The sequence below is a fragment of the Sorex araneus genome, chromosome X, assembly GCF_027595985.1.
Source record: "Sorex araneus isolate mSorAra2 chromosome X, mSorAra2.pri, whole genome shotgun sequence".
NCBI lineage: Eukaryota > Metazoa > Chordata > Mammalia > Eulipotyphla > Soricidae > Sorex > Sorex araneus.
Genome location: NC_073313.1, coordinates 160,035,488 through 160,059,100, shown reverse-complemented (window position 1 = coordinate 160,059,100; position 23,613 = coordinate 160,035,488). Strand labels below are relative to the sequence as shown.

Genomic DNA, 23,613 nt, shown 5'->3' with positions numbered 1-23,613 from the left:
GACCCGCTCACAGGCCCCTCTGCTGCCGACCCTGTGCTGGAGCACACGGGGGTCGGCCCGCCCGCACCCCTCCCAGATCCCCCGTCCCACTGCACACGGGGTCCGTCCCCCCGCACCCCTCCCCGCACCCCTCCCAGGGCCAGGGGAGGTGGGCGGCGCTCCAGGGCAGTACCCCGCAGTGTTGGGGATCACAGCCCCGCCCCACACCCCCTCTGCTGCCCGCCCCAGGCTCCCAGCCGGTTCCGTGCCTGCACACTAGGGGGCGTACAGGGGCTCCCTATCTGGGGGCAGGGGGCTCACAGGGGGAGGTTCTGAAGAGCTGGGGTTGCTACGACTATTGTTGGACTATTACTCTTAACACTGTTACTCTTGATACTACCCCTGTTCGCACTATTGCTGGTGATGCTGTTGCTGTTGGCACTGTTATTGATGGAGTATAAGTGTCGGAGCTGTTACTGTTGGTACTGTTGCTCTTGGAACCATTACTGTTAGCATTGTTACTATTGGCACTGCTATTGTTGGAGTATTAGTGTCGGCACTGTTACTGTTGGTACTGTTACTCTCAGAACTATTACTGTGGCACCATTACTGTTGGTACTGTTACTCTGAGAACTATTACTGTGGCACCGTTATTGTTGGTACTGTTACTCTCAGAACTATTACTGATGGCATTATTACTGTTGGCACGGTTACTATGTACTGTTACTGATGGTACTGTTACTCTCTAAACTATTAGTGTTGGCACTGTTGCTGTTACTTTTGGAACTATTACTGTTGGCACTGTTACTCTCTAATCTATTACTCGTGGCACTGTTACTCGTGGCACTGTTACTGCTAGCCTATTAGTGTTGTGGGTATTCCTATTGGTACTGTGGCTGCTATTGTTACTTTGTTGCTACCATTATTGTTGGCTGTTGCTATTGTTGCTGCTGTTGCTATTGTTGCTGCTGTTGTCTTATGGATGCTGCCCCCCTCCCCCATCTGGGGATGCTGCCGCCCGTTCTAGCCACCCACCGAGGCTGCCGCTTCTGCTGGGGCCACTGTCTCCTCCTCTGGCCCAGGACGCTGACCACTGGCCCTGCCTGACCCTCCCCCGGTCCCGCTGTCTCTGAGTTTGCCAAATCCCCCAAACTCAGCCAGTTTCCTGCACACGGGGTGGGGGGGCTATTTTGGGTCATCTCCACGCTGCAGCTGTACCCGAAGGACACGCTCCCCTCCCTCCCTCTCCCCGCCCCCCTCCCTCTCCCCGCCCCCCCTCCTCCCCATCCCTCTCACTGATTGCTGCCGGGCTGTGGCTTTCCTTGGCAGACTCCCAGCAGAGGAAGGGCCAATCAGAAACTCCTGGGCGGCCCGCACTGGCCATGGCCCCACTCGCGGCTCTGATTTCGGGGTGTCTGGGAGTGAAAGGCCTGGCCACACACACACACGCACACACACACACACACACACACACACACACACGGTATGGAAGTGTCTCTGGGTTCAGGAGGGGCCATTCCCAGGCTCGTCCGGAAGGCGGGAGACTGTCGGGTGGGGGGTGCCGGCCTCTGCCCCCCTGCAGCGGCTCACACAAGCCCCCCTCCGGATTCTTCCTCCTCTGCGCGCCCGCCCGGGGGGCTCGTCCATCACCCCCGTTTGTCAAGGGGGGCTCCTGACAGCCGAAAACAGCCGGCACCCCGCACTTGGGAACTCTCTCCTCGTTGGAGAGGGGCCAGTGGCTGGGGGGGGCAGCTCTGCCCCCACCGTGGGGGCGGGGGCGGGTGCGGGGAGGGGGAGCCCGGCTTAAGTCGGGACATTTACTGTCCGTGGGGTCCCCGGTGGTGTGGGCAGGGACCCCCAGACCAGGCTGGCCCCGTCAGCTTCTCTGTGCCTCAGCGCTTAGAGCTTCTAAACCAGGGCATGGGGCCCCCTCTCCCTCCAGCACCCCGTAAGTACACCCCCATCCAGCAAGGACCCCCCCCCGCCCAGCTGTCCCTTGGTTTGCAGTGGTACTGAGTGACCTTTGTAGCAAGTGGGGTGCGAGGGGGAGCAGGGGCACATCTGAGCTGGGGACCACAGCGGGCTTTGGGGACCACCAAGGGGACTCCCAGGGGTCCCGCAGGTCTGGGCAGCCCTGACCACCAGGGGGCGCTCGAGGACTCAGCCCGTCCACCTGGGCTCTGGGCCCCCCCACACACACCCAGGGCCAGTTCTCCTGAGCAGGACCCCCATCCCCGCCCCACAGAGAGGCCCGGGTGTGCCCCTGACCTCCCTCACTTCAGGACTCACTTTTTTTTTTGCTTTTTGGGTCCCACCCGGCGATGCTCAGGGCTGACTCCCGGCTCTGCACTCAGGAATCACTCCTGACAGGGCTCGGGGAGCCCTATGGGATGCTGGGGCTCGAACCCGGGTCCTCCGCGTGCAAAGCTAATGCCCTCCCCGCGGTGCCATCGCTCGGGCCCCTCAGGGCTCACTTCTGAGGGGCTTCGGGGAGACCGTGGCAAGGGATAGAAGTTGGGGTTCCTCCGTCCTGGGCTCGGGGCCCAAGGCTGGCTCACCGTTGCCCGTTTGTGGCTTGGCTGCTCCTTTACGAGCGAGCAGGTGGCCAACAGGATGTGAACCCCAGGAATTGATGTTTAATTGTGGGGTGCGGGGAGGGGACAAAGGGAAGAGCCAGCAGGAGAGAAATTAGGAGCTGGGCGGAGGGACCCAGAGCTCTGAGGGTGAGGGGTGGGGGTGCTGCTACTTCTGGGGTGCAGACACTGCTTTTGGAGTGCAAGTGCTGTCTCTGGGGTGCAGTTTCCGGGTGCAGGTGCTGTTTCCCCCTCCTCACCCCCCACCCACGATGCCACACAGCCACCCCTGGAATGATCTGGAAGATCAGCCCCAGGTCAGCTTGGCCCGAACCCAGACCCGCTCCGGAGGGTGTTCCGGGGAGACCCCCAAGCCCTGCTGTAGATGCCACCCACCCCCGCCCCCTCCAAAGCTGGAGGGGGGCGCGCTGGGCGCGCTTCTGCCCTCCTGTGGACGCCTGCGGTAGTGCAGGCGGGCGCCGAGCCCTTCCCGGGCTCCTGCCAGGACCCCGGGGTGGGAAAGGTCAGCGGGAGCCTGGACACAGCCCAGGGCGCTGTCAGCGCTGGCCTTCAGCGTGGCGCAGAGACAGGCCTGGACGGGGTGGAGCCCGAGACCCGGGGCGGTGGGGGGGTGCCCCAGCCGGTGACCCCCCGACGCAGCTGTGCCTCAGGACCCGGGCCACCTGGGCTCTCAGTTTTATAGATTTTTTTTGGGGGGGTCGCGTGGGAGAGTTTGGCCCCAAAGACCCCCTGCCTGGTTCTCAGGGACAGGCGGGGGCTGCTGGCGCGCAGAGGTGACCGCGGTGCCCAGAGTGAGGTGAAGGTGACCCAGCGGCTCCCCCAGCTCGGGCCCCAGGGGGGGGCGGGGCGGGGCGGGAGGCCCCCCGCTGGCCTGGCCGGGGCTGAGTCACCCGCGGAGAAAGCTGAGCTGTGGCCGCACGGGGCCGGCCCACCCCACCCTGCCCAGATGTTCCGTCCACTCAGCTGAACCCGCCACACCCTGCGGCTGGGGGAGGGGTTCGAGACCCAGCCGGGGGGCTTCAGCCGTGGCAGGGGGCCCCCTGGGTCGGGGGGGCACACTCTGCCCCCCCGGGAAACACTGAGCTTATGGCCTGGACGCTGGGCAGCGGGCAGTGGGGCTGACCGTCCCCGTGCCCAGCCTCCCTCCCACTTCCCGCGTCCCCACCAGCACCCCAGGGTCCTCCGGGGTCTGGCCCTGGCGCCCCACGGCTCACTTACCCCAGAGGACTGCGGGTGGCCCGGGCCACCTCCCTGCCGCGTCCTCTGGGGGGCATCGTCCACTGTCCCCGGCTCTGCCACGGGCCCTTCAACTCCGAGTGTCAGGCGCTCCTGGCCTGCAGGGTAGACTGAGGCTGGGGGACCTGTGCTCCTCCCCTGCCCCTCCTCCCCACTCCCCCTCCTCCCCACCCTCCCATCTCCCCACCCTCCCTCCTCCCCACTCCCCTTCCTCCCCTTCCCTCCTCCCCACTCCCCTTCCTCCCCTTCCCTCCTCCCCACACTCCCTCCTCCCCACTCCCCCTTCTCCCCATCCCCCCTCCTCCCCCTTCTCCCCAGTTTCCCTCCTCCCCACACCCCCTCCTCCCCACTCCCCTTCCTCCCTTTCCCTCCTCCCCACTCTCCGTCCTCCCCACCCTCCCTCCTCCCCACTCCTCTTCCTCCCCTTCCCTCCTCCCCACTCCCCTTCCTCCCCTTCCCTCCTCCCCACACTCCCTCCTCCCCACACCCCCTCCTCCCCACTCCCCCTTCTCCCCATCCCCCCTCCTCCCCGCTCCCCTCCTCCCCCTTCTCCCCAGTCTCCCTCCTCCCCACTCCCCTCCTCCCCTTCCCTCCTCCCCACACCCCCTCTTCCCCACTCCCCCTCTTCCCCACTCCCCCTTCTCCCCATCCCCCCTCCTCCCCGCTCCCCTCCTCCCCCTCCTCCCCAGTCTCCCTCCTCCCCACTCCCCTCCTCCCCCTCCTCCCCAGTCTCCCTCCTCCCCACTCCCCTCCTCCCCTCTCCCTCCTCCCCACTCCCCGTCCTCCCCACCCTCCCTCCTCCCCACTCCCCCTACTCCTCACTCCCCCTCCTCCCACCCTCCCTCCTCCCCACTCCCCCTCCTCCCCACTCCCCCTCCTCCCCACCCTCCCTCCTCTCTGCTCCCCCTCCTCACCTGCTCTCTCCTCCTCCCACCCTCCTCCTCCCCCTTTTCCTTCTCTCCTCTTCCTCTTCCTCCTCCTCACTCCTCCTTTTCCTCTTCCTCCTCCTCCCCCACCGCCTCCTCTCTCCTTCCCAGCCTCACCACGCGAAGGCAAAGTCTGTGCCCCGTGCCCACTCTAGCACCTGCCCCCCCCCCCCCGAGTCACCTCCTGCCCCCCTTCCCGCTTCCCCGGGCTGGCTCAGAGACTCTCTGGCCCGCCCCATCCTTGCCCGCGTGTTGGGGGGCGGGTGGGAGGGTTCGCCCTGGGGGGTGAGGGCCCGGTTTTCCAACCTGCCTGTCCTCCCCCTTTCGCCCTGGCTGCTCCGGAAATTCACCCGCCTGTGCCAACGTTGCCCCCTCCCCCCCCCCATGCTGTCCCAGGCTGTCGCTGCCTCTCCGGCCACACTCGTGCCCCAGACAGTCTCGGCCTCACAGGGGCCCCCTGAGGCCCCCCAGACCCACAGACCCCAGCGGCCCCGACTCCTCCTTCCGGGGGGGGGGCTGGGGAGGACGTCCAGGGGCCAAGACGCTGGCCGACCCTGCCAGGGGCCCTGGCTCCTTCCCCCTCCCCTGCTTGGTCCTCGCAGCCCCGCCGGGAGCACCCCAGGCACGGGGCTGGGAGGAGCGGGAGCACCCCCAGGGCGGCCCCCGAGAAGGAGAGGAGCGAGTGGGCTCAGCGCGGGGCCCCGAGTCCAGAGTCCAGGCCTCAGAGTCCAGGCTCGAGGCCCGGCTGGACACGCCCTTGGGCCGTGTCCTGGACTCTCGGGGTGCAGGAGACGGATTCATGCCCCCCCGACTCTGGCCCTTGGCGGGCGCGTGCTAAGGGGGTGCCGGCAGCAGTGTCTCGGGCCAGCGTCAAGGTCGGTCAGTCCGGTGGGCACTGGGCCACCCAGCCGCAGCTCCCGGCTCCCCTGGCAACGGTTGGGGGTCCCCACCCCGTGCGCCCCGGGAGGTGTCGGTGGGACAGAGGGCTGCCGGCTCTGGGGGGACGCGTCCTGCCAGCCTCTGGGTGTGGGGGGGCTCCCGCCCCTTGCCGCCCCCTCCCCGGCCCGGCCCGCGCCTGCTTTTCTTCCTCGTTTGGCTCCGAAATGCGCTTGGACGTGTTGGGGGTCCCCCCACCCCTCCGACAAATCGCACAATTTCCCCTTTGTGTTTCCCGTAATAAAACACAGAAAGGAGAAGACGACAGGGAAAGTGAAAAAACGTGTTCCTGTCATCTCCACTCCGTCGCTGTCTCGGGGGCCGCTTCCTGCCGGAGGAGAGGGTCACGCGGGGTGGGGAGAGCTGGGGGGAAACAGGGCCCACCCCGGTTCCGCTCCCCGGCACCCGGCATGGTGCCCTCTGCACCGTAGGGAGTGGCCCCTGAGCACCCCGCTAAGGAGCACCCCTTGGGGCTGCAGCGAGAGCACAGCGGGGAGGGCGTTTGCCTTGCACGCGGCCAACCTGGGTTCGAATTCCAGCATCCCATAGGGTCCCCCGAGCACTGCCAGGGGTAATTCCTGAGTGCAGAGCCAGGAGTGACCCCTGTGCATCGCCGGGTGTGACCCAAAAAGCAAAAAATAAATAAATTAATTAATTAAAGAGCACCCCTTGCCCCAGACCAGCACCCCACACGCTTCCCTCCCGCCCCTGCTGGTGCCTCGGTCCCCAGGAGGCTGTGAGGACAGTGCTGGGTGCAGGGGGCAGGAGAGAGGGGTGCCGGGAGACCCTGGCCGAGGGCTGAGTGGACAGGAGTCTGGGGGTCAGAGGAACAGCCGAGGCCTCCCGCCGGGGCTGCCCCTCGGGTACCTGCTCCTTCCACCTGGGGGGCTTTGTGCGCCCTCAGGTCCCCTCCCTCCGGACCCCAAGTGCCGTGTGCAGAGAGTGGGCACGGGCGGCCGGCGGGCTCCGGGGGTCCCCACACCACCACGGCACCTGTGAGTTCCATAAGCGCTTGGCTCCAGCCCCGGGTCTTCGGGAACTCCTGGGGAGGCCCCTCGAGACCAAGAGGGGGTCTCCCCCCACTCCCCGTCCTGCAGCGGCCCCCTGGGATGGTGAGTGCGGCCCGGCCGGGCGCCGGCACTCTGGGCAGGCCTGGTGCTGTCCGGCCCGCAGGGAGACCGACCAGCCCAAACGGGCCGGACAGGCCCCAGTGTGGGACCTTGGGGTCACCGCGGGCCCCGGGCTCCACACACACCTCCCAGAGTGACCCCCAAACCGGGAGCACAGCTGAGTGAGGCCCTGAAACCCAGACGCAGAGCGAGAAGGAGCCGCAGCTCCCACAGGCCGTCCTCAGGGTCACTTCTGTGGGTCCCCTCCTGTCCCCAGCCCCGTGACACTGTCACTGTCTCTGTCCCTGTCCCTGTCTCTCTCCCTCTGTCTCTCCCCCTCTGTCTCTCTCCTCTGTCTCTTCCTCTCCCTGTCTCTCCCCCTCTGTCTCTTCCTCTCCCTGTCTCTCTCCCTGTCTCCCCCCCTCTGTCTCTTCCTCTCTCCTCTCTCTCTCCCCCTCTCTCTTCTCTCTCTCTCTTCCTCTCTTCCCCCCCCCCCCACTGTATTTTATGCCCTGGTCTTACGGTGGCAGAAGGGACGAAAGACAGGTGGCAGGAGTTCTACCTCGTGCATCTGGCACCAGCAGAGACCAACCCCCACCCCCCGTCCCCAAGACCCCGCATGGCCAGGAGAGTCCAGGGGCAGTGGAAGGTAATGGTGGGTGCCCCCTTAAGAGTCCCACATCACCCTTCTGCTGAGCAGGTGTGCGGCAGGTGGGCCAGAGGCCAGGGCTGGGGCACCCTGAGAAGCTGGGGTTCACCTTGAGAAGCTGGGGTTCACCTTGCCAAGCCCTGACCTTCCTGCTAATCTCCTCCTGTGGGGAGGGGCACGGAGGTCCCCAGCGAACCTCCCGGACTCCTTGTGCCCTGCAGCCTGGGGGTTGTGGATGAGCCGGTGATGCCCAGCTGGTACCCAGGAAGGGGGGTGGGTGCTGGGTGCTGGGACAGGAATTGGAGCCAGGGGTGGGGGAGGAGGGCCGTGGGGGTGGTGCCCGCGCCGCGATGCAGGCGGGCATGTGCCGGGGAGCCCCTCTTCGCTGACCTCCGCTTCTCTGGGGCCGGACCCCCCACTGGAGGGGGGCAGGGCCCGCGCGCACCCCGAAGCCCCCGGCGCCGGCGGCCGGGCGGAAACTCGCCTCTTCCCCGAGGTGGCGGCGGCCGAGGGGCACGCCCGGCGGGCGGGCGGGGACCGGGAACCCCCAGCCCCCTCCCTGCGCACCCCACCCCCTTCTCCACCGCGCACGCAGCGCCGAGGCCGCTGTCCAGCGGATCCGCCCGCGTTCCGCAGCCCCGCGCGCGCCGCCGCCCCCCGCCCCGGGCCGGGGCCCAGCGCCCCGCGGCCCCCCGGAACCCCGAGGCCCGCCGGGCCGCGCGCCCCGAGCAGGCCGGCCGCGAGCGGCCACGTCCCGGCCCGGCCCGCCGCGCGCCCGGGTCCCGCCCGCCCGCCCGCCGGCCCCCTCGGGGGTCCCCTCTGCAGGGGACCGTCCCAGGCTGCAGGTAAGGCGGGCGCGGCGCCCCGAGCCCTCGGGGGCGGTGGCGCTTTCTGGGTCTGAAACGCGGCCAGGAGGGCTCGGGGCCAGGCGCGGCTCCTCCCAGGCCACGGCTCGGCTCCCGCGGACATTCCGGGCCGCGGCCGGCGCGGCGGCAGCTCCCCGCGCGCTCCGCAGCCCCCTGGACCCCCGCGGGCCTCGGGGCCCCGTGCAGGTGAGGGGATGGGGGGGGAGCCACGGGCCCTGGAGACGGTGCCCATTTGGGGGCGCCGCTGGAGACTGGGGGGGTTCCCGCGTGCCGGGCGCGCCAGCCCCGCGCCCCTATCTCCGAGTCACCCCCGGAGCGGGCAGGGCGCGGGGGCGGAGCCGGGCGAGGGGTGAGGGGTGGCGGGCAGGGGTAGGAGGCGCGCGGCTGGGGGGCGGAGGCCCGGCTACAAAACGCCGCGCCGCGGCGGCCGCTGTCCCCGCCCACCCCACCTTCTCCGTGCCGAGGGGCGCGGGCGGCACGGACAGGCGCGCGGGGTCCCCCCTGGCAGGTCCTGCCCCGCCGGCGCGAACATGTTGGACGGCTTGAAGATGGAAGAAGAAAACTTCCCCAACGCCCTCGACCCCGCGGCCTCCTTCTCTTCCCTGCTGGGTGAGTGGCCGCGCGCGCCCCGGGCGCACCCCTCGCCCTGCCACGGGATGGGGGGGCTTCTCCCGGCCCCAGAGATACCCCGCCTCTGAGAGGGGCCCGGGGTGCAGGGTGGAATGGGGGGGAAGCCGTGCGCCCCCGCAGCCCGTTCCCGGGGTCCGCGCGTCGCTTCCAACCCACCCGCCGCCCCCGCCGGGCCCCCGCGCCCGCCCGCGCGCGCGCGCGCGCGCCGGTCCCGAATTCCCCAACGCCGGGAGGGGCGGGGAGCCCACGGGAGAGACGGGTGAGTGGCAAGTGATTAAAAGAGAAGAGCCAGCGCCGGGTTTTTTAATCACCGGCTGATGGACGTCGCTTAAACGCGACCCGGCGGCTTCCCGGGACGCGCCCGCGAACCCCAGCGCGGGTCCCCAGCTCCCCGGCGCGCGGCGGCTGCGTCTCGTCCCCAAGCAGCGCCGGGCACCGCAGGCCCCGGGGGCTTTTCCGGGCCGGTGGGCAGCGCGGCGCGGGGATTAGCCCGCACGGCAGGGTCCCCCCCCCCCCCCCCCGCCTCTGCTTTAATTAACTAGAGCCCAGGCTCCCGCCGGCCCGTCGCGGCACCCCGGGGTGACCCAAGAGCCTCTCGGAGCGGCGCGGAAGGTTCTGCACCCCCCCCCCATTTACGCTGCTTTTTTACCCCCTACTTCTATCTCCAACGCTGCATTTAAGCTTTGCAGGGGCCAGGTGTCTTGAGAAAGAGAGTGAAAAAGAGAAAAAGAGACAGAGAGGCAGACAGAGGGACAGAAAGAAGAGAGGGAGAAAATGGAGAGAGTCAGAGAGAAGAGAGAGAGGAGGAGAAAACGAGAGAGCGAAAGAGACAGAGAGGCAGAGAAACAGACATAGAGAGTAAAAGCGAGAGAGAGAGAGAGAGAGAGGCAGAGAGACACAGGAGAGAGAGATAGAGAGAGAGCAAGAGAGGGAGAGAGAGAGATGCGGAGAGACACACAGAGGGAGACACAGAGAGACAGAGACAGAGAGAGGGAGACGGAGCGAGCACCTTTTCATTTCTTTGATCCGTTCCAACTCTCACCTCTGCCGCTCGGAACTGAACCATCCACGCCCGAGAGAGCTGCTTACGGGCGGGCGTTGGGGATGAGATAGTTAGAACGGAGCCGCCTGCTCTGGACACACACGTCCCAGCCCCCCAAATGAAACGAAATTCTGCACCTGGGGTGTCCCCCTTCTGCAGCCTCCCTCCCTCCTAGCCGTGGGCAGGAAGGAGACCCTCACTCGCCAACCGAGAGAGCGCTCTCCCCTGCCCGCACCCAGCTCCCGGGGCGGGCCAGGGCAGAAAAAAACGGACAGTTTTTAAAAAGGGGCGCAGGGGGCAGCTTCTCCCCGTCCAAGCTGCCTATGTCCAGTGGCCACGGGAAGCCGGGAAGAACGAAGAACGGGCCCCTTCGGCACGCGTGTACGGGCGAGGCCAGCCTTAAGTGCCAGCCTCCGTGCCCATAAGCGGCCACGCATTCTCCACGACACCTGCTCCCCCTCAAAAAAAAAAAATTAAAAAGACCCACAAAGGACAAACACAGACGCAGAGATGCGCTGGCCCGTCCGTCCTGGTCCCTGTCCCGGGCTGGCCGAGTCCGGGCCGCTGGCTGCACGTTCTGGAGAGTTCAGTCGCCCCCGCGGATGCGGGGATGCGTCTGCTCCTGGCCTTTTCCATTGCTTTGTTGTTTGCTTGTTTGTTTCTTTTTAAATTTCCCTTCTCCTTTGATGCTCCTTTTACAGTGAGAAAAAAAAAAAAGCCTGCAATTTGAACGCCCCCGTTTGAGGGGTTCGTTCAAGCGGGCTCCGTTAGCCTGTGGCGTGTACCCTTTTCCTACATCTCGGGAAGAAAATAAAATAAAATAAAACCCACCTTGACCATAATTGTGATTTAACGGAAAAGGGGCGGGGGGGGGATTGAATTCGTGTGACAAATGCAACTTTTTTCTTTTTTTTTTAATCACCCCCAGAGAGCCGGGGCGCAAACGTTTGCGCCTCATTGTCCGCGCGCGCGCGCCGCGGCTTTGCTGGCCGGTCGTCCGTGGTCAGTGGAACTTTCCCGCGTGGCTCACAAACCCTGCGGCGGGGACCCTCCGGATCCGGGCCCCCGAGGGAGCGGGAGGCGCGCGGGGGGGGGGGGCGCATCCGGGCGTCGCTCACCGCGCGTCTGTGCGTGGCTATTGCAGGCGGCGCCGGGGGCCCCAAGTCGGTGTGCCAGGGCTGCGAGCGCGTCATCTCCGACCGGTTCCTGCTTCGGCTCAACGACAGCTTCTGGCACGAGCAGTGCGTGCAGTGCGCCTCCTGCAAGGAGCCGCTGCAGACCACCTGCTTCTACCGCGACAAGAAGGTCTACTGCAAGTACGACTATGAGAAGTGAGTGTGGCCGCGCGCCCCCGGCTCCCGTCACCCCGGCCCTGAGCGCGCCGCCGTTCCTGGGGAGGGCTCGGACCCGTTTACCGACCCCACCCACCCCCCGCCTGCCCCGTGCGCGCTTGGCTGGCGTCCGTGCGCGCGGCCCCCTTGTCCGTGGCCGCTGGGGTAGCATAATCTCCAACTCTTGTCCGTTGCTCGCCCTCCCCGGACCCTGCCCAGTGCCGGCGGCTGCCGGTTTTGCAAAAAAATAAATAAATAAAATAAAAAAAAATCTGGGGCGCCTTGAGACCAGAAGTTGGGGTCTAGCTCGGGGCCTCGTTCCACCCTCCGCCGCCCCCACTTCTAGCATCTCGCTCTGCGTTTGGGTCTGGGCGCGCGCCTGGGCCGCTGGTCGGTCGGCGGGAATATTCTGGAGCGTTTGCAGAGAGCCTCAAGGCGGGGTTTGGAGAAAGTGAGGGTTTCCGGCCTCCCTCGAGGCCTGGTGTCCCGGGCCCCGAGGGAAAGGGGCCAGCGTCAAGCTTGGTAGGGAAGGAAAAGTGGCCGGCGGGGTCGGGGGGGGGGGGCTTGGTCTGGCGCCCTAAGGCTTCCACGAGCCCAGCTGCAGGGGAAGGAAGGGGGGCACAGGGCGCAGGGGTGCGGGGGGGCGGGTACGGCTCCCCGCAGGCGAGAAGAAGCGTCCCAGGTCCCCCCGCGCCAGGCTAGACCAAAGAACCTTCTTTAAAAACGCTTTATTGGAGTGGTCCCCGGCTCCCCTTCCCGGCTCTTTTCCCGCACTCTCCCTCTCTCCCTCTCCTCCTCCCTCCCCTCTCCCCTCTCCCTTTCTCTCCTCCCGTCTCCCTCCCTCTCGACCCCTTCCCTCCCTCCCTCTTTCCCTCCCCCTGCTTGCTTTGCTCCCCCCAACCCCCCCTCCCCCAGTAGTTTATCCTAAAGTGCAGAGAGAATGACCATGTTTTTGTTGTTTGGGAAAGAGAACATTTTCAGTACTAAAAAAAAAATAACAAACCCGCAAACAATAAGAGACACGTTTGATTTGGGGTGGGATGGACCGCTCAGACACTTCCTATATCCAGGGAAACCCCCAAACACACACACACACACTCCAGGGTGCCGAGGGGTGCCTCTGGGCATCGGCCTAAGGTTGTCACCCTCTCTTCCTGAAGGAGAAGGCTGGTGTTTTTTTGTTATTATTATTTTTTTTTTAGCCAAGGGAGCAGATTATTTTGCCACATACGCACACCCAGGCTCCGATGATCACTTTGGAATCAGGCTTGTGTTGGATTTCTCTCTCTCTCTCTCTCTCTCTCTCTCTCTCTCTCTCTCTCTCTTGTCTGCGGGGGTATTGTGGACACCCCAATCTTTATCTTTGTACTTAGAGAAGGCTGCAGTATCCACATCCTCGAAGCACATTGAAAAGTACCGGAGCTTAGGAGGGGATTTGGGTTGTGAATTTCTCTTCTGTTTGTTAAAAAGAGAAAAAGAAAAGCCCCCAAAAAAAGAGAACCGAAGGAGGAGTAGCGAATCAAAGCTGACTTAAGGGTCAACACAGCTGGCTGGCCACTCAGCGCTTTCTAAGTGGGCTGGAGTCAGAGGCGGGGGAGCCTTTCTCAGCCGGCAAGGGTTTCACACAATGCCCCTCGCCAAGGTTTGCGGGAGGGGGGGTGGAAATTGCAACGCTCAGCTCAGCTAGGCAACTGTGGGTCGGGCCGGCTGGAGCGAGGGGCCGGGGCTGCATTGTTTCAGGGTGCTAACGGGGTCTCCTTGCTCATTTGGACGGGCGGCCGGAGGTGGGGGCAGAACCCCTGGTGCCCACTCTACCGTGCTCCTGCTTCCTTCTTATTTATTTATTTATTTATTAAGCTTCTTGGGTCACACCCGGTGATGCACAGGGGTCACTCCTGGCTCTGCACTCAGGAATTACGCCTGGCGGTGCTCGGGGGACCCTATGGGATGCTGGGAATCGAACCCGGGTCGGCTGTGTGCAAGGCAAACGCCCTCCCCACTGTGCTATTGCTCCAGCCCCTGCTTCCTTCTTTTTTGAAAGTTTTATTCTATTCCTTGTCTCTCTCTTCCCATTACCCCTCTCTGCCTCATTCTTCAGCTGAAACGTTTTTTTTTTTTTTTTTTTAGGGAAGGAAGGAGGGGGTGTGGGTTTGAAAGCGGGCTCAGAGACATTCCTGCACTCTGCACCTTAGGTGGGGGGAGACGGTTGTCTCCATGGGAGGGGGAAGGGGCTCCAGCCTGCCAGAGGAGGAGGAGGTGGTGGTCGAGCTAGCTGCTTCCTGGAGGCTGAGCTGGCGGGTGACCAGATCTTCTTCTCCCCGGAGGACTAGAATTCCAGAATTCCAGGTTAGGTGACACTTGCTACACCTCTCTGACAAATGCAGTGTACACACACACACACACACACACACACACAGTGTACACACACACACACCACTTCCTTTTTTTTTTTTTTTGTTGGCAGTGACGGGGGCGGGGGCAGGCGGGGGGGTTGGATCTTCTTCGAATCCGAGGCCCAGACAAGGCTCAGAGAAGGGCAGAGAGATGGGGGAGAATTTTTTTTTTATTTTCGAAAGGTAGAAATATCCAGGCGGGGACCTAGTTGTCCCCCTGTCTTGCTCGGTCATACCGGAGGAGAGGCTGGGCCAAGGTCAGAACCTAGTGACCTGGGTCCCTTTCATGCCGATGAGCAGTTCGGCCCATCACCTGCCGACTGCCGGTACTGGGCCCGGCCAGTCGCATCGTTGAGAAGATAGCAGCTGTACTTTTATTTTTTTGGCTCTTTGGGTCCCACCCGGCGATGCTCAGGGGTTCCTCCTGGCTCTGCACTCACGAATCACTCCTGGCAGTGCTTGGGGGACTCTATGGGATGCCGGGGATCGAATCCGGGTCGGCCATGTGCGGGGGCAAATCCCCTCCCCGCTGTGCTGTCGCTCTAGCCCGACAGTCACTGTGTTATCTGTTCCCCTGCTTTTTCTCAGCAAGCACCAGACTTATCTAATGCAAATAATCATAACATTGTAGCACTGTCTTCCCTTTGTTCATGGATTTGCTCGAGGGGGCACCAGTAACATCTCCATGGTGAGACGTGTTGTGACTGTTTTCGGCATCTGTAGCTTGCCAGGCTCTGCCGTGCGGGCGGGATACTCTCGTAGCTTGCTGGGCTCTCCGAGAGGGACGGAGGAATCGAACCCCGGTCGGCCGTGTGCAAGGCAAACGCCCTACTGTTGTGCTATCATCATCATCATCATCATCATCATCATCATCATCATCATCATCATAATGCAGGAGCTCATAAGGCAGTGCTCCCTCGGCTGTTAAATGCTACTCTGTGCACGGGCTGGAGACTAAACCAGGGTTCGAAACCAGCACGCGGAGATCAGACTTCCGGCCAGGCTGTCACGAGGCCCCCGTGCTGGGTTGTTTACAGAGGGGACGAGTGGCCAGGTGGGGACTGCCTGGGGGAGCCACTTGCAGCCTGGACTCGCCCCTGTCCTGCCTGGGGGAGCCGGGAGCCTCGGGATGGGGTGCTCCCACCTGGGTTTCATGATCCTCAGAGGCCCCGAAAGCCTGCAGACCCCTCCCCGCAGACGCTGAGGGTCGCCCTTTCTCTGGAACCGGGCCGGGAGCACTGCTGAGCCTGCATCTCCTCGCCACATCCCTGCGTTTCCCTGGGGACAGAAGCGCGGGAATGTGGAAATCCCCTCCGAGGTTCTGGATCCTCCTGGAAGGAGAGTGGTTCACACGCCCACCGGCTCCAGGGAGGTCTGGCTCGTCCACCGGGCCGTGGTTTTGGGAGGTTCTGACCCTGTAGCCGGGCCTGTGGGAACGTGCGTGTCCCCCGGCACCGCCAGTGAGCGGCTCTGGCTCGCCCACGACGGGGCCCTCCGGGGCTCCGGGCTGGGTGGACCCGTGGTGGGCGTCTCGCGGAAGGGGATGGGGTGGGGGGAGGGCTGGGGCTGCTGCTGCTTCAGCCTGTGCTCTCTTGGCTCTGCTCCTGCCGTAATAACGCTGAAGGAACGGCAGAATCAAACGCAGAGGTAATAAAGGGACGTCTGCGTGAAATTGCAGGGGTTTAGGCTGGATCAGCGCCGTCCACACAAGGGAGGGTGTGTGTGTGTGTGTGTGTGTCTCTGTGTGTGTGTCTCTGTGTGTGTGTGCAGGCTGGCTCTCTCTCTCTCTCTCTCTCTCTCTCTCTCTCCCCCCTTTCTCTCCCTCTCTCTCCTCTCTCCCTCTCTGTCTTTCTCCCTCTCTCTCTTTCCCTCTTTTTCTTTCTGTCCCTCTCCATCTCTTTTTCTCCCTCTCCCTTTCTCCTCTTTCTCTCTCCCCCCTCTCTCCTCTCTCTCCCTTTCTCCTCATTCTCTCTCTCACTGTTATTCTCTCTCCCTCTCTCTTTCCCTCTTTCTCTTTCTTTCTATCCGTCTCCATCTCTTTTTCTCCCTCTCTCTTTCTCCTCTTTCTCTCTCCCCCTCTCTCTCCTTCTCTCTCCCTTTCTCCTTTTTTTTTTTTTTGCTTTTTGTGTCACACCTGGCAGTGCACAAGGGTTACTCCTGGCTCTGCACTCAGGAATCACCCCTGGCAGTGCTCAGGGGACCATATGGGATGCTGGGAATCGAACCCGGGTCGGCCACATGCAAGACAAATGCCCTCCCCGCTGTGCTATTGCTCCAGCCCCTCTCCCTTTCTCCTTCTCCCTCTCTGTTATTCTCTCTCCCTCTCTCCCTTTTTCTTCCCCTTCTCTCCCTCTCTCTGTTCTTCTCTTTCTCCCTCTCTCCCTTCCCCCCTTCTCTCTCTCCTTCTCTCTCTCTCTTCCTCACCCCCTTTCCAGAGGGTAATTGCAAACAATTCCACTTTTCTTTCTTCGTACATACGCATCGGTCCCTCGGAAGCCCTTCCTGGAGGCAAAGACTTAAAGTCTCTGCAGGAAACGGCGACCGACCGCGCGTGGATCTTAATGGCCTCTTGGGAATGAGTCACGTCGTGGTGGTGAGGCGGCTCCAGGCCCGTGACCCGCCGGAAACGTTCTTCATCCATCTGCGTCCTGCCACCCCTGGGTGCTCGGGCCGGGCAGGAATCGCTTCTGTCCTTTGGGCCCAGGCCCCAGGCCCTCGCCGTGCGATGGTTTATCTCCGGTCTTGCTGCTTTAGTGTCTTCCATCTCGCCTCTTTTCTTCCCTCGGTTCAGCCTCCCCAGGATCCCGTGATGGCCTTTCCAGCAGGGGCCCCTCGGGGTGGCTCCCAGGCGTCTGTGTCGGTTTGGATTTTGTGGGCTCATGAACAGGTCCCCCTTCACCCATTCTCGGGACCTCATTATCCACGGACCCGCTCGCCGGTGACATGAGGACAAAGACTCGGCCTTAAGCCGCTCCTTCTGCGCTGGGGGAGGGGACGGAGAAGGGGGGTTTGCGTTTTGCAGTGGGGAGCGCTGGGCTTGACCCCCCCCCGCACCTCACGGCTCTGAGAACCCCCCAACTGGATGCTGAGAGTAACTCCCGAGCGTTGCTAGGTGTGCCCCCTGCTCTCCCCCGTGAAGCCAGGCAGACCCCGTTGCTGTTCTACGGCCAGAACCCCAGCCTCGCGTCTCTGAGCTGAGGCTCCGCCAGACACGGCCGCATTGGTGTCCCCTGCATCCAGACACGGCTGCGTTGGTGTCCTCTGCATCCAGACACGGCCGCGTTGGTGTCCCCTGCATCCAGACACGGCCGCGTTGGTGTCCCCTGCATCCAGACACGGCCGCGTTGGTGTCCCCTGCATCCAGACACGGCCGCGTTGGTGTCCCCTGCATCCAGACACGGCCGCGTTGGTGTCCCTTGCATCCAGACACGGCTGCGTTGGTGTCCCCTGCATCCAGACACGGCCGCGTTGGTGTCCCCTGCATCCAGACATGGCTGCGTTGGTGTCCCCTGCATCCGGCCCTGCACCAAGGTTATTACGAGCAGCAACATGCCTCGAGGAAGGGAGCTGGGGAAGGGGGAAACATTCAGGGCCCCTGCAGACTCCCAACACAGTTCCTGCCAGAACCCCGCTTTCTGCCGATGTTCTGCTTTCTGCCCTTTTATTTTTTTGGGGGGAGAGGTGTTTGTATTTTTGTGCTTTGAATTTGTGTGTGTACGTGTGCGTGTGCATGTGTGTGCGCGCTTGTGTGTGCGTGCCTGCCTGTGTGCACATGTGTGTGCATGTGTCCGTGTGTGTCCGTGTGTGCGTGCGTGTATCCGTGTGTGCATGCATGTGTGTGCGCATGTGCATGCGTGCATGTGTATGCACGAGTGTGTGTGCATGCGTGTATGTGCGTGTTTGTGTGTGCGTGTGTGTGTGTGCGTGTGCATGTGCTTGTGTGTGTGAACAGGGTGGAAGCCGGGCCTGGCCCTGTCCCCGCTTGTCCTTGTACCTTATCCCGCCTGAATTTTAAGTGTCCCTGTACCTCTCTGGAAAGCCGTCCTGTGCAGACCCCAATCGGGAAAGGGGGCTGGTCGGGGGGGCTCCAGGGGGCTGGGCGGAGGAGGCGGCATTGTTGCGGGAGTCCCCGTGAATTTTCCAGCAGACCCCTCCCGCCACCCTTCAGTGGCCTAAACAGGCATCATTTTCCAGAAGTTTTGTAAACACACAGAATAGTGTGACCCCCCCTCCCAAAAGTGGGGTTCGGGCAGGGCATGGAATTGGGTGGGGAGGGGCGGGGAGAGAGGCCCGGAGGGCTGGGAGCTGTACCCCCGCCTCCCTCAGCCCCCCCTCCCAGCACACAGAGGCGGGGGGGTCTGCCTCGGGGTGCGGGGTCCGTCTGCCCTTCCCCGTGGCTGGTTGGGGGCTGCGAGACCCCGGCCGCGTCTCTGCCTCCAGCACCCCCGGGGATGCTGGGGTCCCAGGGCCGGACCCAGCCGGTGGGCGCAGGGGGCTTCATGGGCCGGGCGGTGGTTTGGGGTCACACCTGGCGGTGCTCAGGGCCCACTCCTGGTTCCGCTCCCAGGGGTCCCTCCGGGCAGCCTCTGGGCTCCTGGACCCCCTGCCCACCCCGCCGTCCCCTTACCGCCCCCCGCCCCTCCCGCAGGCCAGCCCTGGCGGAGCCAAGCAGGATCTGTCTCTACTTTTCACCGCGATGAAATTAATAAAAGCTCCGCGGCCCTGGCATTCATCGGCGGGAGGATTAGCGCGAAAGGGCGTCTGAGCACCGGCTCCCAGCCCGGGAGAAATGAGCCGGGCTCCCGCGGATTAGGCGGCCGGGCCCAGCCCCAGATGCCGCCTGCCTGAGAGAGAGACGGAGACAGAGACACACAGAGAGAGACAGAGACCCAGAGGCAGAGGGAGAGAGACAAGGAGGGAGACAGGGAGGGAGAGAGAGAGGGAGAAAGAGGGAGGAAGAGACAGAGGGAGAGGGGGGGGGAGAGGGGGAGAGAGACAGGGAAAGACAGGGAGAGAGATGGAGGGAGAGAGGGAAAGAGAGAGGGAGGGAGAGGGAGAGAGAGGGAGAGAGACAGAGGGAGAGAGGGGAGAGAGAAAGGGAGAGAGACAGAAAGACAGGGAGATGGAAGGAGAGAGAGGGAGAGAGACAGAGGGAGAGAGAGGAGAGAGACAGGGAGAGAGGGGGGAGAGAGACAGAAAGACAGGGAGAGAGATGGAGGGAGAGGGAGAGAGAGACAGAGGGAGAGAGAGGGAGAGACAGAGGGGAGAGAGAGGGGGAGAGAGACAGAAAGACAGATGGAGGGAGAGAGAGAGGGAGAGAGAGAGGGAGGGAGAGGGAGAGAGACAGAGGGAGGGAGAGAGGGAGATGGGGAGAGAGGGAGAGAGAGAGGGAGGGAGAGAGAGACAGGGAGGGAGAGGGAGAGAGAGGGAGAGAGAGAGGGAGGGAGAGGGAGAGAGTCAGAGACAGAGACACAGAGACAGAGGGAGAGAGAGAGACAGAGGGAGGGAGAGGGAGAGAGAGACCAGCCACGGGGTCCCGTGGAAGGAATCCAACAGCAGCCTCCGGCCTGGGGGTCCCCCAGCTCCCACGACTGACCGAGCCCCATCTGGGTAGTTAAAAGCGGATTTTTCAAAGCCTCCAGTCTCTGCTGTTCGTCTCCCCCAGCCTGTCCCCGCAGGGCTTGTCTCAGCCCTGGGTGCCCAGTCACTGCACATCTGAGGAGCCCCAGGCTGGTGCCCCCGCCCCCCCGCCCCTCCCGCCCCCACTCCTAAAGTTACCAGGTTGGGGCACAGAGCTGTGAGGCCCTGGGTGCGGCCCCTGAAACTGCAGCACGCGGGACTGCCAGACCTCGAGCACTGCTCTGGGAGTAGCTCTGAGAATCGCTTGTTTTTTGGCCTTGAATGAAAAAAATAGATGGGGGGGGAGAAAATGTCAAATAAAGTTAGGAAGAAAAGGCGCTCTCCAGGGTCGCTCCCGGAGGGTCCTGGAGGGTCCCGGAGGGCCCCTTCCTGGCACACGGGGAGTATGTCCTGTGGCCTTTCAGAAACTCACGACCCCCGGGCGGGAGAGAGCACGCGGGGGGCACTGGCCCAGCTGGCCAGCGTCAGAGGCTCCCCTGAGCACCGCCAGGAGTGACCCGAGTGCAGACCAGGAGGGCCCCCCCGAGCAGCGCCGGGTGTGGCCCCTAAACCCCAAGATGGAATAAAAATTGGGGCCACACCCAGCGATGCCCAGGGACTGTGCCTGGCCCTGTACTGGGCAGTGCCCAGCGGCCCCCCTGCTGGCTGGGGATTTCAGCCCCTGTGAGTGGCCCACGAGGCCTGACCCTGCCCACTGCTCGACCCTAGGACCCCTGCAGGCTTCCTGGTTACCTGCAGAGGGTGCTCAGATCGTATCTGCCTGCGTGGCCTCTGCCTGTGGTGGGGCCCAACGTGCGTGCTGCATGCATGCGTGTGCATGTGTGTGCATGCTGTGTGCATGTGTGCGTTTTGCATGTGTGTATGCATGCATGTGCATGTGTGTGCACACTGTGTGTGCATGTGTGTGCTATGTGTGCATTCTGCATCTGTGCACGAATGCATGTGTGTACATGCTGTGTGTATGCATGAGTGTGCATGTGTGCGTGTATGCATGGGTGTGTTCTGCCTGCATGCGTGTATGCATGCGTGTCTGCGTGCTGCGTGGGCATGCTGTGCGTTGTGCATGTGTGCATGAATGCACATGTGTGTGCCTGTTGTGTGCGTGTGTATGCATGAATGTGCATTGGTGTGTGCGTTCTGCATGCGTACATTCTGCATGCATGTGATGCACGTGTGTGCATGGATGTGTGTATGCATGGGTGTGTGCACATTCTGCATGTTTGCATTCTGCATGTGTGATGCGTGGGTGTGTGTTCTGCATGTGTGCATTCTGCATGTGTGTGATACATGCATGTGCGTGGGTGTGTGCTGCATGTGTGTGCTGCATGCATGTGCACGAGTGTGCATGTATGCGCGGGTGTGTACATTCTGCGTACACACGTGTGATGCATGTGTGTGTGTGTGCGTGCGTGCGCGTGCGTGCAGGGAAGCCCAGCAGAATCCCGGACCCTCTCTGCCTGGCCTGGTACCGCCTAGGAGCCCCAGGGCCCCTTTGTGTACTCCATACTCGGTACTCTCTGCCCTGAGGGTGAGGGGCCGCTTGATGGACCCCGGAAGTGCTGGGTCTTCCCCGGGGGGCTCCCCACCCCTCACCACCTCAGAGGAGGGACCCCCTCTCCTCCACTTGACTCCGGGGGGTGGGGGTTCAGGGCCCCCCCTTCTCGTGCCCCGCCCTCCCCCAGGGGCGCCCGTCCTGGGACTCCCACAGCCTCCTCTCAGGGACCTTGGAAAGGATTTTTTCCCCTAAACAAAACAAAACACCTACTCCTGAACTTGAGATTAGCCTCTTAAGCTCATTAAATTTCCTTTAAATACCGAAATGTTGGGCTCCCAGGGGGGTCCCCCAAACATGTTTTCCTTCTTAACATTGTTGTCATTCAGGGCAGCGGATTAAGGCCCTGCCTCAGGACCCCACCCCAAACACGGTCCCTCCCACTGCCCCCCCCAACCCCTCCCCGTGCGTGTCTTTGTTTGGGGACCTGGTGACAGCGAGGGCATGAGGGAGGCTCGGCCATGCCCTGGGGGCCGGGGGCGGGGCCCTTCTGGGGACTTGGGGAGAGTCAGACCAGCACTGGGGGCCTCGGATCTCGGCCAGGTTTGCTTTAGGAAGACAGTGGGTGGCGGGGGGCCGTCACCCATGTCTGCTCCCCGCCCCCAGCCCTGGCCTCAGGGCGGAAAAGCACGTAGCCCAGCGCCCGGCCTTGGAACAGCCCAGCTGCTCCTGACGCCCCCTCCAGCGGGCTCTGGGGCTTTGCCAGGGGGTGAAGCCTTTGGAACACCACCACGAGGGGGGTCCCCCGCCCCCAGGGTGGGAGTCCCCCAAGAGGCGGCCCTGGCTAATTCTCTTTCGCTGGGTCTCTCTGCCCCTTGTTTGGGGGCCTTGGATGGTCAACGGAGCTGCAACCCCCGATTCCTGCCAGCCTGAGCCTCAACCCAACCCTTCCCCCCCCCCCGGGACTTTGCAATTTAATTCCAAAAAGAAATAATAATGTTTGACTTTATTTTTGGTTTGTTTTGGGGCCACTCCTGGCTCTGTGCTCAGGGCTGACTCCCGGCTCTGTGATTGGGGCTCACTCCCGGCTCTGTGCTCGGGGCTGACTCCCAGCTCTGTGCTCGGGGCTCACTCCTGGCTCTGTGCTCGGGGCTCACTCCCGGCTCTGTGCTCGGGGCTCACTCCTGGCTCTGTGCTCAGGGCTGACTCCTGGCTCTGTGCTCGGGGCTGACTCCCGGCTTTGTGCTCGGGGCTCACTCCCGGCTCTGTGCTCAGCGTTCACTCCTGGTGGGGCCCAATGGACCCTAAGGGGGTGCTGGGAATTGAACCCAGGTCGGCCGTGAGCAAGGCAGGTCCCTCACCCTCTGTACTAGTGCTCTGCAGATGACCGGACCCCCCATCCCCACCCAGCCTGCCCTCAGGAGGGGGGTTGCAGAGGGCACAACCCAGCCCTTACCAGCCCTGTGCCAGAGACCCCGAGAAAGCACAAATCTGGGGCTAGTTTGGGGGGACGCTAGAGCCCGAATGGCGCCCGAGCCCCCAGCGTGCAGAGCCAGGGCCCCACTCGCCCGCTGTGGCCGTTTAACTGGGTAAGGACCCCCAGAGCCAGGACTGGGTTCGAGGATGCCCTCCCCTCCCCCATGTCACCTCGGGCCAAGGTCAGGCTTTCCGGGCGCAGTTTATCCCGCTAAGGAGGGGGGAGGGGAGCAGCACCTCCAGGGAGGCACTTGGGGTCCCCCCCACCCTGCACCGGTGCATGCGGGAGCCTGTCCCCAGTTGGGGGCCGCTGGAGGGGCCCTAGAGGCTCTGTGGACAGTGCCCCGAGGTCACGTGGAGGTGGACACAGTCTCCCGGCCCTGAAATGCCACCTGGTGGACACGAGCCTTTGCCTCCCCGCACCAGCAGTGGTCACTGTGCAGACTGCTGTGTGGACTGTGTGTGTGTGCGCGTGTGCACGCATGTGCGTGAGTATATGCGTGCATGTGTGTGCATGAGGGTGCATGTCCGTGCACATGTCTGTGTGCCTGTGCATACATGTGTGTCTGTGCATACGTGTGTGCGGGTGTCTGTGTGCATGCATGGGTATATGCATGTGTGTGCCTGTGTGCATGCATATATGTGATTGTGTATGCGTGCTTGTGCGATTATATGCATGTGTGCATGCATGTGTGAGTGCATGCATGTCTGTGCACCTATACATGCATCTGTGTGTATATGTGTGTGCATGCCTGGTGTCTGTATGCATGCATGTGTGTTTCTGTGTGTGCATGCGTGTGTGTCTGTGTATACTTGCCTGTGTGCATGCATGTGTGCACATGTGAGCCTGTGCATGCATGTGTATGTGTGTCAGTGCGTGTACACATGTGCGTGCGTGTGTGAGTAGTGGCAGCTGCCAAGTGTGTCTCAGAGCCCTGGCAGCCCGCTCTCCCCTCTCCAGCACAGAGCTGCCCCGGGCCCATCCCGTCTGATCCCGTGGCCCCCGCCCCCCACGAAGCCCCCAGGTCCCAGCGGCAGCATTTCTGCCCTGCCCATTGGAGGAGGCGGGGCAAGACCCCCTCGGCCCCTGGCCAGCTCCCAGCCCCCGGGACTTTTGTTCTGGAAGAGCCGGGCTGGGCTCTTGGCAGCCGCTGCCTTCACTCTGGAACCTTCCAGGCAGAGCTTCCTCTGGAGCCGGCCCGAGGCGTCCCTCCGTCCGCCCGCCCCTGGGATCAGCCCCTTCCAGGGTTCCTGGGAGCTGGGTGGTCTCTGCAAAGCCCGCCCGGCCCGGCCACGGGGAGGCAGGAGCTGGGT

The 23,613-nt window shown here is 63.4% G+C and overlaps 1 protein-coding gene across 1 annotated transcript in view; it reads left to right on the top strand.

Moving 5' to 3' along the window:
• The first annotated feature begins 8,271 nt into the window (after positions 1-8,271).
• Positions 8,272-23,613, top strand: part of LMX1A (LIM homeobox transcription factor 1 alpha) — a 57,195-nt gene continuing 41,853 nt past the window's right edge. Inside the window, exons 1-3 of the mRNA XM_055122224.1 lie at positions 8,272-8,481; positions 8,804-8,904; positions 11,112-11,298. Coding sequence (XP_054978199.1) covers positions 8,826-8,904; positions 11,112-11,298 — 266 coding nt within the window. The 5' untranslated portion in view covers positions 8,272-8,481; positions 8,804-8,825. The remainder of the gene's footprint in view (positions 8,482-8,803; positions 8,905-11,111; positions 11,299-23,613) is intronic.